Here is a 13,921-nt window from a genome sequence, read left to right as displayed (position 1 = left end):
TTTTGTTAAATCATTAAAAAAAGGTTTATTACCAATGTAAAACGACACTGTGCCTTTTCATAAACACTACAGTATCTTCACCATGCCTGACACATTTAGAACTGTTATTAATAAGCAAGACCCATGCTGAGCCCCTCCAATCTGGACTTATATCACACCAGATGGACGGACACGCCATCCTTTACTGACAATCTCTTTAAAGGAATCACAGTTTTGAAAAATAATTCAGCGCGCTAGGTTTACATTGTGTATGTACATCTCTAGAATGTCCATTTATAGATATATTCTTTATTTACAAAGGCTTCTTCAGGTATTTTATACTCCTAAAGGCTGAAACAAAAAGAAAAAAGTTACAGGATTTCGGTTTATGGAAGACTAAATAATACTGTAGTAAAAATATTGTAACAGCAAAAAAAAGCAGATCGAAAGAAACAACAGATACCACATTCACTCATGTTGTGCAGTATTTAAAAAAATAAGCATCGTAAATGTTAAACATCATAACCTTTGCTCTAATTAGCACTCTTGAACGCCTCATTACAACACCTGTCTTGACAAAAAGCACAGCATATGAATCGTATGGATAAGCATAGCTGTAGTCATATTACAAACCATTTTCTTTACTAAGCATAATGTAGACAAATGTTCATTTAATAATTAAAATCTCTTGTACTGATCAAATATTATATGACTACTGATGTTACACAGATATTACTATTTATTCTCATAGCAGTAGGAAATTGGACAGAACTCACCAAAAGAAAGCACTGGTTTGAGAAATGGCAGTAGTACTGTTGATTGGTGAGTGTCACACATTGTGAGGAAATGCAGTCATTTGTGACTGGATTCTGGGAGAGAGCTTTTAGCTGGACACCAGGCAACAGAGGCCAAAAAAACGCCGCTTTCTCTGCCGGACCAACGGGTATGGCGTCAGATTCAACAAACTGCTGTCATCTGTATCAATACAAGAAAAGACAGACAGAGATTAATACAGCAATCCCTAAAGAATCGTCTGCTGTTTTACATTCTCTCTAATATCTAAGCTGCAAATTTAATTTTGGAATAAAATCAGAATATCGAAAAAAATCGAATATCGAATATTGAAAAAACAAAATGGAACAATTGTGTTTTTTGTGGATCCACTGTATCATCACAATAATTATTATTTTCTGGCAAATAATCCTATTAAGTAAGGTTATCCTTAGTAAAGATAGCTTTGCAAATCTTCTAAAATTACTGTTCAAAAGATTGGGGTAAGTGCCTTTTTGGGGGAAAGAAGCTAGTATGCTTAATAAAATTAAAAGTGATAGTAAATACATTTATAATGTTACAAAATGCTATATATTAACTAAACACTGTTCTATTCATCAAACAATCCTGAATAAAACGTACTGTATCACGGTTTGAACAAAAATATTAATAATAATAAATGTTTCTTTAGCACCAAATCGCCATATTAGAATGATTTCTGAAGGATCATGTCACACTGAAGACTGGAGAAATGATGCTGAAAGTTCAGCTTTGCCATGACAGAAATAAATTTCATTTTAAAATATATTTTAAAAAAATATTTTTATTAAATAAATGCAACCTTTGTGAGCAAAAGGCTCTTCTTCTTTCACAAAAAAAAAAAAAACAGTAGTATAGATGAACAATTTGAGACTTGCTATTGTTGAAAGATTTTGTTTGTTGAAAGATGTTGCCTTGGGAGACCCTACCAGGGGCATATAGCCCTGGACAACATAGGTTGCCTCGACAACCCGATCCCTGGACACGGAAACTAGCTTTAGGGATGTGGAAAGTCACCATGCTGGCGGGGAAGAAGCCTGAGATTGTGCGTGAGGTTGAGAGGTACCGACTAGAGATAGTTGGGATCACCTCCATGCACGGCTTGGGCTCTGAAACCACACTCCTTCAGAGAGGATGGACTCTTTACCACTCTGGAGTTGCCCATGGTGAGAGGCGGCGGGCTGGTGTGGGTTTGCTTATAGCCCCCCAGCTTAGGTTGGAGCTTAGGAACTCGATGTTTTGGAGTTCACTCCGGTGAACCAGGGGGTCACTTCCTTGCGCCTACCGGTCGGGGATAGGTCTCTCACTGTCGTTTGTGCCTACGGGCCGAACGACAATGCAGAGTACCCGGCCCTCTTGGAGTCTCTGGTAGGGGTGCTGGAAAGTGCTCCGACTTGGGACTCCATCGTTCTACTGGGGGACTTCAACGCCCACGTGGGCAGCGACAGTGACACCAGGAGGGGTGTGATTGGGAGGAATGACCCCCCTGATCTGAATCTGAGCGGTGTTCTGTTATTGGAGTTCTGTGCTAGTTACAGCTGGTCCATAACAAACACCATGTTCAATCATAAGCGTGTCCATCAGTGCACGTGGCACCAGGACACCCTAGGCAGTAGGTCGATGATCGACTTTGTGGTCGTTTCATCCGACCTCTGGCCGTATGTCTTGGACACTCGGGTGAAGAGAGGGGCGGAGCTGTCAACTGATCACCACCTGGTGGTGAGTTGGGTCCGATGGCGGGAAGCTGGACAGACTCGGCAGACCCAAACGTACTGTGAGGGTCTGTTGGGAACATTTGGCAGAGTCCCCCGTCAGAGAGATCTTCAACTTCCACCTCCGCTGGAGCTTTCGACCGGATCCCGAGGGAGTCTGAGAGATACTGAGTCTGAGTGGACCATGTTCTCCACCTCCATTGTCAACGCGGCTACTCGGAGCTGTGGCCGTAAGGTCTCCGGTGCCTGTCGAGGCGGCAATCCCCAAACCCGGTGGTGGACACCGGAAGTAAGGGATGGCGTCAAGCTGAAGAAGGAGCCTATCGGGCCTGGCTGGCTTGTGGGACTCCTGAAGCAGCTAACGGGTTCCGGCAGGCCAAGCGGACTGCAGCCCGGGTTGTTGTGGAGGCAAAAAATCGGGCCTGGGAGGAGTTCGGTAAGGCCATTGAGAAGGACTACCGGTTGGCCTCGAAGAGATTCTGGCAAACCGTCCGGCGCCTCATGAGAGGGAAATAGTGCCCTACCAACACTGTTTACAGTGGAGGTGGGCAGCTGTTGACCTCAACTGGGGATGTCGTCGGACGGTGGAAGGAATACTTCGAGGATTTTTCCTCAATCCCAGCGACACGTCTTCCATTGAGGAAGCAGTGGCTGATAGCTCAGAGGTGGACTCGTCCATTACCCAAGCTGAAGTCACCGAGGTAGTCAAGAAGCTCCTCTGTGGCAAGGCACCGGGGGTGGATGAGATCCGCCCTGAGTACCTCAAGTCTCTGGATGATGTGGGGCTGTCTTAGCTGACACGCCTCTGCAACATCGCGTGGCTGTCGGGGACAGTACCTTTGGGCTGGCAGACCGGGGTTGGTGGTCCCTCTTTTCAAGAAGGGGGACCGGAGGGTGTGTTCCAACTACAGGGGGATCACACTTCTCAGCCTCCCCGGGAAAGTCTATGCCAGGGTCTGGGCATCTCTGCTTAGACTGCTGCCTCTGCGACCCGGGCCCGGATAAGCGGAAGAAGATGATGATGATGATGATGATGAAAGATGTTGCTTGATGGCCAAGTTTTTAATTAATTTATCTGCAATATTATCCAAAATAATATGGAAGCCGACACTGAGAAAGTGTTGAGATATTACCTTGGTTCTTCAGTGGTAAAGGCATTGTCTCCCTGAGTTTGCTTAGCAGATTTTTCATTTCTGTCATGTCCCTAGAACATCAAGGAACCATTTCAGATTCACCAACAGTTATTGATGAAGAAAACGGAGATAAAAATATCCTCTAAGGGGCTATTCACACAGAACACATTTTTGTGGTTAAGAACCAGCGGCGATGCAGCCGCAGGTCAGTGGAGCGATAAGCTGAACTTATTTTAACTTGAGCGTCACGTTTTAAGAAAGTCTTTAGAAAGTTGTGAGACGTGAGTACAACCGTTAAAGATGTCTATCTAGCACGTGTTTACATTGAAAGACAATGCAAAAGTAGCTCAGTGGAATGGAAAAACGTGTTCTGTGTGAAGCGGCCCTTCAGTGAAGCAGCTCAGACTATTCACCTCTCAATGTTCTCAATGTCTGTGGCCACCAGGACGTATGTCTGCGAACAGTCCGCTGGAGTTGAGGACGTGTCTTCCAAGATTGGAATGTCAGAGCTGTCCTCTTTCTTACTGTCTACCTTAGTACCTCCTGCATAATGTTTCCCTGGAACACATACATTAAGACATCACTGGCAGACTGTGTAGAGAAATAGAAATGGTCAAAATATGTCATGTCAAAATTTGACCCCTTGGCAACAGTCAACCTGCTCCAAGAACATCCATATTTTCGGTTTCCTATAAGCTCAAATCAGATAGAAACTGAACAGAAACTAGCAGTATCAACTCCTGCAAACATTAAGCCACTAGAAGGTTCTTTAGTTTGACAAGCCAGGCTTCATCAACGTCAATTTCCTGTGACTGGTGTGGAGGTTTCCTGCTGAGAGCCTAGGGGCGACCTCACAGCATTACCTTTTCTGTGGAGCTGCAGGGATCCCAGCAGACATACAGACTTCAACATCTCCGTCAGGTACATTTCCAGACAGCACTGCAGCTGGATGAAGAGGCGGCAGATCTCCGGATGTATTTCTCCATCTTCTGGGCTGTGAAAAAAAGCATCAATAATGCATCTCAGATCTAGATTCTGTAGAGTTTTGGCCCCCCGCGCTTTTCAACATGTTTAATTTCTCACAAGTTACATACAGTATCCTTGCATTCATACACATCACAGTCCACAACAAGTGACCACTGACATAAATCATGAGTCTCAGACACATGATATCAGGTCTGAGCTATATAGGTAAAGCAAATATTTTGGAATTTTTCAGTTTTTCAACGATATTAAATATGTTGGTATTAATCATTTACACTAAAACTGCTTAAAATATCTGAAAGACAATCATTTCAACTAAACAGTCATTGTTGCCAAATAGATGTACAGTAGGTAAAATACAGTAAAAATAATCATGGCAGTTCTTCAAAACTAAATTAACACAAGGAAAATTTATATTTAATCGTTTTCATTTATATGCATGCACCGATGTAACAATACAAAAATATTTTAAAAATGTGAAGCGGAGACTACTGTAAAAATTTCTCACTGATGAGGCAAATCGAATGCAAATTGAATTTTGAATTGATTCATTGAAATGGAAACAGAACTGATTCACAGAATTGAATCAAACTTACCAGCACTAACACCAATTTTGCTACAGTTTAAATTAATTTGTCGTGCCATGGATCTAATTAAAATGACACTGTCTTTATGAAATTTAATGCACAAATAAGAAGCCAATTAAAAACATGGCAATATTCAAGATCCCAGCAACATCATTGGATGTTTGAATATTTCTGAGCAGCATGTTTACAAGGAAGCACAAACAATCTAGAGCTCTAAACACATTAGCTCAGTGGCCAGTGACAGTTCTCAGAAAATCACATTTCTCAGAATCCTACGCCTGTAATTTCTGCTCTGTAATTCCCATGGGAAATGCTGTAACATGGTGGATACTTTATTTTCCTGTTCTTGGATTACCTGGAACAGAGAGATGCACCAAACTCATATAAGATAAATCATGTAGCATGTCCATTAGGCAAACCGTTTGCTCTTTGTTCAATCCTCTCTATGGTAAATTGTCATATTGACTGTAACGCACTACAGTACTAAATCTATCTAAATACCAAAAAAATTTCTATAAAAGAAGTAAAATTATGTGTAGAGGGAAATTTCTCTCCATGTTCATGCAAAGAGCAAGATATCATGATCCAAGATGAAAATAAATCCACGGTCAAAGAGCATTTTTGGAGGCTGTCACAAAAAAAAGCCCCATAATATGGATAAATGTTGACTAATCAAGAGCTGTAGTATCAATTTATTGTGTTAAATTTAAATGTGTTAATATAAAACCATGTTACGGGCCTGTGATTTATGATAGAAGCACAGTTGAAAGCAACATTTCCAACTTAATTATCATTTATCCTGCTCTCCAAACATATTGCATGATGAGCCAGCAGAAATAGTTTATATTTATTAACTAAATGGTGCTGTGCGAAGTGCTCAGACTTATAATTAATAACAAGCTACAATATAATTTTATATTATATGATGTTATAATAGCTCACGTGATTATAAGATGTAATGAGTTAATAATGACTAGAGGTTTTCAAAAGGGGGTCCATGACACCTAGGGGGTCCTCATGGGTACTGCATGCCAATTACTGTTTGATAAAAAAAGAAGAAAAAATGTAAATCAAAAACAAAATATTAATTTCAGACAAAAGTAAAGCACCTAAAGTTTAGCTAAATGTCTCATTGACCCTCTCACATTAAAATGCAATATGTTAACATGTAATGAATAAATGTATATAAAAATATGACATTGTACATAAATATGTTTTACCCTGATATTGCAGAAAGGTTTTGATGTGCGGTCCGTGCCATCTCACAGCCTTTTGTGCGTGTCTTGTGCATTTCTGCACGAAGAGAGGGACAATCAGTGGAAATCTCTCCAATAGAGATAACCAACTCCCTATAGAGGGCCACAAGTGTATTGAACTCCTGGACAACCTGATGGAAGAGAGAAAAACAAAAGCAAACAAACTGAGAAAATATAGCGCTCACAAAACCATTTTAACCTTGAAAATGTAAGAAGCAGATAAATAAAATGACTAAACATTGACAAAATGACATGTATCTAACTTGTCAAGACTTTTTTATTTTGATCAGAGAATGTCTCAAAAACAGACAATTTGGTGGAAAGCAGCACCTCAGGCGACATGCTCATGCCATTTTTATCAATATTTGGTAGAAAGGATAAGCGTTCAATGGCAAGCAGTTTTAACATTTATGCCATTGTAACATTTAACTGGTATTTAACATACCTTTCCTGTAGCTCAAACAGTAGAGTGTTGGTGCTTAAAACGCCAAAGTCATGAGTTCAATTCCCAGGGAAAGTAAGAACTGATAAACATGTAAATGCGTACCTTGAAATGCAATATAAGTTGCTTTGGATAAAAGCGTCTGTCAAATGTATATGTTTTTATGTTACTAATGCTTATTTTAATTACTTGTAATCAGTGCTCTAAGTGGAAAAAAATTATATTCTTCAATCTCGGCTGAAATTGCCCTCTGAGGGCGGGTCATTCAGAGAAGAAGTGAGGGAACGCTACAGATTAAAATATAGAAGTGCGTACCAGCCCACTTCGAGTACTGCTTGTAAATAATCCCGTAATGACTACTATGTTTATTTAATTTCACTAGTGATTATTCATTTAATATTAGTAGGCTACTTATTCAAATATTAACTAGTATCTATTCAATTAGTAACTAGCACTCATTCACTCACGACTAAAGTCCCTTTAAAGTGCCCCTATTATGGATTTTTAAAAATTACTTTTCATGTAGTTTGTAACATAGCTCTAAGTGAATGAAAACATCATGCAAAGTTTTAAATCTGAAAGTGCGCCGTATATAAAGTTATTGTCTTTCAAATGTAAGAGTCGACTCTTGAGTCAATGAAATGAATCGTTTTTCAAATGAGTCATAAGCCGCTTCGTTGTGACGTCAAGACGAAACATTAGCGTGATTTTTTTCCCCCAAACCACTTCAGTGGAAATCCCACCCTGCAGCTGAATTTCATTGGTTTAGGTTACAGTGACGGGTAGATTTAGGGATCAGTGTTTGGTGTAGGCAATCAGTACATTGATTGACATGACCAATGAAAACGTTAGAATCGTCTGCTTCTCAAAGACGACGACTTCTCAAATCTCGGAGTTCGCAAACCGCTTGCTCTTGAAAGATGGTGTTCAAAATACTTACTTTTGAGTTTTATATTGTGTGGGTCTCCTGCTAACTGGCCAACACACTGTCTTACTGAAATACTTCTGCTGATCAGTTGTGGGCCACTATTACCTAAAACTGTATCTATTAATGCAGTTTGTCTGTCGTTCTCACTACTTTGAGGAAAGATTAGGCTAAGCACGGAGCAAGATTTGTTATACCAATGTTTATGTTACATCAGTAATTCATGCAAGAGCTCGGCTAATGTATGCACTGTAATTGATGCAGTTTCCACATGTTCACCCCAATAAATTAGAAAATTACTCAGTAAATAAATAAGTACAATTAAAATAATCTGTTTGTTGATAGACATGCACTTGTTAATGCTGATGGGTAGGACTTACAGTTGCAAAATCTCATAATGTACCTCAAACTGAGTAGTGTATCACTGAGAAACGTCCTGCTCGAGTCGTCCTTGCGAGGGAGGTTCGGGTTGAATAACTAGTTCTTCCAATGTTTCATCATCAGACTCGCGCTCGGATTGATATGGTAAATCAACGTCATTGTTCTTACTGTGTTTAGTTTATGTTGTAGGAAGCCTCAGGACAGTGGGTATGGCAATGGGCATTTTATTTTCAACCTTTAACGGTACGCCTTTCACGGTAGACCAATCACAACAGACTGAGCTGTCTGGCCAATCAGAGCAGAGTAGCTTGCAGAAAGGAGGGATTTAGAAAGATTGATTCATCTGATGGGTCGTTTGAGAATCACTGAAAATGTGGTGATGTGCAAATGTATATTATGAGAAAATGAAAGTTTTTTGACCTTTGATGCACTAAAACCTGTTGTAGGAGACTCCAAAACAACATTAGGAAACTTTAAAATAGCATAATAGGGGCTCTTTAAGGCAAGTAATTTCACTCTGCGGCCATCTTTAAAACGCCTCTTGGGCAGCTATTTCAGTCATGCAAGTACAGCACCTAACACTTTGAATGGGGAAATATCAAATTATCCAAAGCTGTTCAACAAGCTTATGAGTAAATTTCATATTTGAAATCACCAGTGAAATCTGACACATCCATCCCAGAAATATTATGCTCAAATAGCATTAAAAAGGCTTAAATATTTCAGACTAGTCCAGCCTATTTTATTCAGAAGGACTTATTCCACCATATTGTGAGCACTTTCTCTCATTCATTGTAATATGAGTACACAGTTTTCTTTGTATATCTATAGTCTGTGCTCTAGTAAAAGTGACAAGTGATTTACATTGTTCTTGGAAACATTTTGCATATTTTTGCTCAGATGTCAATTATTCACTTCCAACAAGTAGGCTAAAGCTGAAGTAGTAACTATACAGGATAGTTAGTCAATTTAAAATAATGCCAGCACTTAATAAACAATTGGAAGACACGTTAGTCATAAGCGAACAGTTGATATCTGCACCACAGATCGACATAGAATTCAATGTCAAAAAATCAAGAAAACTGCATGGTCAATGTTAAAACGGCTTGCCACGAGCTTTCTGCCTGTTAACGGGGCAAAGACTCCTCAAACACAACACACGAGCTTTACAAATGTGCTGCAGTTTTAGCCGAAAATAGAGTAGCGCTCACTCCAAGCCATAATCTGTCAAATAAAACGTTATTTCTGGAAAATCAGTTAGAAAAAGGAAGCTGGAACTACCGCCGCACCATAGGACAAGTCACTAAACCTCAAAGCCAAAGCATTCATTTTTTATTTCACGTCCCTAGTGTCGCATTATACATTTAGGATGTTGGCACTTCTGCGGAACCCTGAGTGAATTTGAAATGGTGGTTGAACAATCAGAAGGAATCATAGCGAAATAATGCTGTGGGTCATGACGCAGGCATACGCACCATTCTGCAGTCCGCTACGGCACGCTGAGCTTCGCTGCTCTCCCGGCGCTCCGGCTCTCTGGACGGGGGCTTACTGCCGATCTGAAAAATGGTCCCGGCAGTTCTGGGGCGGTTTTTGCGCCCATTCGGTGCAGAACTCATGCATACACATCAAGTGAAGAAACTGCCCTGATATAAAACGCTGATTGATCAATATACTGCCACTCGTTTGGAAAAATGTATTACTCAATCGATTGATCTGCCCGTGTCTTGTTCCTGGATTCTCTCCGCATCGCCACGATGCAGAAGTCGAGTCACCTTCATTCACTCCTGCAGAGAGCTGAAGTGTCCTTGCAGGGTTTCGTCTTCTTCAGCTGAGAGAAATGCGATAACAAAGAACCAGATGCAAACATGTCTTGATGCCCCGTATAGCCCTTCAACTAAGAAATACACCTCCCCGCGACAATACTCGCTATTTGAAATAGACTAATATGTGCCGCAAGTTGAAATGATACACTCTCTATGGCGTTTATTGAGAGTAGGTAGCAGAAGGTGATCTAAGAGCGCTATTCTAACCTTGATAGGTGCAGTTGCTTGAGGCATGACGTGGTTGAACACACTGCACTCTCATAGGATGAGAATACTAATGCAACAGATTCACCAACTCAGATTCACCCATCTCAAATGAGTCTTATTAAACATTCATACAAGTAAAGTATCTACTTACGGTTGGTTATCAGGAAATGTTCTATTAGTGGTTGAATCATAGGCTACTGTTTATTGTAATAAATCCTAATTGTGTAAAAAGCTAGAAGCACAATTAGACATAATGGCAGCCTGTTGTTGTGTTTTTCTCTGCCAAACCACTATAGAGAAACCACTGCATTTAAGATTTTCTAATGTAATTTGTGTGTATTGCAGATGGTTGATATAAAAAGATAAGCATGACTTAAAAACAAGGACTGAACAAAGCTTCCAAAGCATTATAGTATACCTCTTGCTTTGAAATATGAAATATTTATTTAAGTGCAGGAAATGATTTACAATATTAAAGATTTCTCTGTTGCTTCATATGTTTTTGTTTTTAATGTGTTTAATTTAAGTAAATAGCCTACATAAAATTAATGTCATGTAAAAGTATTACTTGAATATAAAATCTATATCCTCAATATAAAATAATAATAACATCAGTCATTTTCCTCTGAAAGTATCTGGGGCCAGGAGACAATTACAATGAATGCTAACAGAAAATTAAAGTAGTTACTTTAGTCAAATGCAAACTTAATGGAACAAATAAGAAAAAAAGTTATCTCGAATCGCAAGTCTGTTATTTGACATAATAGTGGTCAAATTACTTATCTAAGACAACAAACTGAGCCTTAGTGAGATCACACAACGAACCCTTATGGCCATTTGAGAATTACTGTAAAAACAAACAAGAACAGTTTTAAATTAGATATTATTATTCTCAGCATATTCTATGGATAGTTTAGAAGCTGACAGGCAGTTATGGATAGTTAAGTTCACAAACCTGAGCACTGCACTTTGGAAATTAGCTTTAAGAGAAGACCCTTCACAAACATATTCACACTAAATATAAAGCAAGTGAATACAACTTGAAGTGAAATGAAGAGTCCACTCGTGTGATTATCCATGCAAAGCTGCACACAGTTGGCCAGAATTCTGTTTGAAAGCAAACAGATGTTAGGCAAACCACAAACTCAAAAATCATTAATCATCTTTGTGGTAAACAGATCATCAAGCTTTGGAATTTTAGCTGCATGGATTCATTTCGCTCTCTGTGATCGGTTGGCGTTTCCTACACGCAGGCTATAGTCCAGAAGCACCTGCAGTACGATTCCTTTTTTGCCGACCTCTCTATTGTCCTGAGAGTTCAGAAACACAGCAGATAGCTTCTAGCGCCTTGCAGTGTGGGATCTCCAGGCCTTGGCTATAACGCCAACTTTCCTGGAGTTTGCCCCTGGCGGTGTTAAGGCCATCTTACATCCTAGGCCGGGCTATGTGCCCAAGGTGCCGTCTAGTGCGGCACGGTCAGTGGTTCTTCAGGCCTTCCATCCTCCACCTCATGGGATGGCGGAAGAGGGGAGACTTCACCTGCTCTGCCCAGTCAGAGCCCTAAGAGTTTATTTGGAGAAGTCTTCTCAGTGGAGGAAGTCAGACCAGTTGTTGGTGTGCTTTGGTTCACCCAAGAAAGGGCTGCCTGCATCTAAACAGACAATAATAATTGGATTGTCCAGGCTATAGAGACGGCTTATCAGGTGCGCAATTTGCCTTCACCTATGGCCGTGAGGGCGCATTCCACCAGGAGCATGGCCTTCTCAGTGGCCCTCCTTTCTGGCGTCTCGATTCAGGAGATCTGCGAGGCGGCCGGGTGGGCCACCCCGCACACCTTCATACGTTTTTACAGTCTGCAACTCCCCTTGACGCCTGGCGCCAGAGTGCTCGCGTCCTAAGTGTGCCTGGTCTCCCAGCTTCACACCAGGGCGGGCGTGATTATGGTGTGGCATAATGGGTATTACGTTCCCCATCGTGTCGTCACGACAACAACGCAGTGTGAGTTCCCTCGAAGGGGAACGTCTCGGGTTACGACTGTAACGCTTGTTCCCCGAGAAGGGAACGAGACACTGCGTCTCGTCGCCACACCTATCACGGGCAGAGCGCTTGCTTCATCGCAAAGGAGCTAATGTGTGTGTATGCCGGCGTCCCTTTGTATCTTCCGGTTGTACCGTCATCTACTACGTCATGACGCAGCACCAATCAGGATTGGACAGATTTCATTCATACTTCAGATGCGTTACGCTAAGGGCATTCCCCATAGTGTCGTCACGACGACGACGCAGTGTCTCGTTCCCTTCTCGGGGAACAAGGGTTACAGTCTTGTACAACTTGAAGTGAAATGTAGAGTCCACTCGTGTGATTATCCATGCAAATATGCACACAGTTGGCCAGAATTCTGTTTGAAAGCAAACTGATGTTAGGCAAACCACAAACTCAAAAATCATTAATCATCTTTGTGGTAAACAGATCATCAAGCTTTGGAATTTTAGCTGCATGGATTCATTTCGCTCTCTGTGATCGGTTGGCGTTTCCTACACGCAGGCTATAGTCCAGAAGCACCTGCAGTACGATTCCTTTTTTGCCGACCTCTCTATTGTCCTAAGAGTTCAGAAACACAGCAGACAGCTTCTCGTGCCTTCTCTTTAAAAAGAGAGGAAGAAAAAATAGCAGAAGAAGCAGAAGATAATGAAGCCAATGACCCAGTTGACGGAGTATATATAGATGATCACCATGTCCATGTCAAATCGCCAGCCATGCGAATCATCCTCAAAGTTGAAGGAATCAAGTCTGTAGCCCCCGTGAGGGAACTGCCCTCTGCCAATTGGACTTGCCTGCCTTTGAAAGCCTAAGTAAGACAGATGTAGATAAAGAGTGGGAGAGAGGAAGAAAGACAGAGCGCAAGACAAAGCACAATGACTATTAGAATGAACATTATACCATATTAAGAATAACAACTGAATCTGCAGAGTTTATTTATGGTGGAATTCGGTGGACATGGTTTTACCTCCGAAAATGCGAAACCGTTTACGGCAGCTCGGAAGAGGCCATTTTGCACAGCTCGCTTTCTGGAAATTCTGCTTCCGAGACAGGTATTCCTTCGGGAAGAACGTACGAGCTGTATGGTTCAGTTCTGTGAAGAGTGGGATGTGTGAATTTATTTATCTGTGAATCATTAATGCTCTCAATGCAATGTGCATTTCAGAAGGTCCAGACTCTTTTTCAGAAAGCCCAGACTCATTTTATATTTTTTTACATATCTATCTCATAAGATGTCTCTCAGATCAGATCCTGTCTGCTATATTTTATGTCACGTTTAGTTTGAAAATCAATAGGAGCCTTTTTTGTTCAATCATTGTCAAAAAGCACACACTGGGTTAACATGAAGGAATATCCTTACTTTTCATTGCATTACCTTGCAAAACTATAGCAGACTACAGTACAAAGCTCAGCAGTAAATATCTAGTTTACTTTTTTTGACCCATCTTTCTCAGCTCTTCCATACACCAGTACTCTCAGGTCCTTTAATTCACATCTACTTTGCTGAGTAGTTTATTCACTGTCATGAACTTTTCCCCTCAGATCTCATTTTATGATCTATTCTCACAGTCCTTCTCCTCTCCTCACTGTTAATCTATGTCTTACAGAACTGTTTGAGGGCCGACCCAGCAGCCTAATGCTC

The 13,921-nt window shown here is 40.9% G+C and overlaps 1 protein-coding gene across 2 annotated transcripts; it reads right to left on the bottom strand.

Annotated features, from left to right (window-relative positions):
- On the bottom strand, positions 1 to 10,349 carry rgs7bpa (regulator of G protein signaling 7 binding protein a). 2 transcript variants are annotated; one of them, XR_013201143.1, is made up of 7 exons: positions 9,685 to 10,259; positions 6,426 to 6,592; positions 4,498 to 4,628; positions 4,048 to 4,192; positions 3,635 to 3,705; positions 756 to 954; positions 193 to 330 (listed from the first exon to the last, which is right to left on the bottom strand). XR_013201143.1 is itself a non-coding variant. In XM_077223886.1 (6 exons), the coding sequence occupies exons 1-6, from the start codon at positions 9,823 to 9,825 to the stop codon at positions 863 to 865; spliced, it is 747 nt and encodes a 248-aa protein (XP_077080001.1). In that variant the 5' UTR covers positions 9,826 to 10,349; the 3' UTR covers positions 1 to 862. The 2 variants fall into 2 exon arrangements, 1 of the variants encoding a protein (XP_077080001.1); XM_077223886.1 differs by having other exon boundaries at positions 1 to 954; positions 9,685 to 10,349.
- Between the last annotated feature and the right edge of the window lie 3,572 nt (positions 10,350 to 13,921).

Source organism: Siphateles boraxobius, unplaced genomic scaffold, assembly GCF_051911475.1.
Source record: "Siphateles boraxobius isolate OS27281-9 unplaced genomic scaffold, OSU_SipBor_1 9, whole genome shotgun sequence".
Classification (NCBI taxonomy): Eukaryota; Metazoa; Chordata; class Actinopteri; order Cypriniformes; family Leuciscidae; genus Siphateles; species Siphateles boraxobius.
Note: the sequence above shows the minus strand (reverse complement) of the source record. Positions and strands in the feature narration are given on the sequence as shown.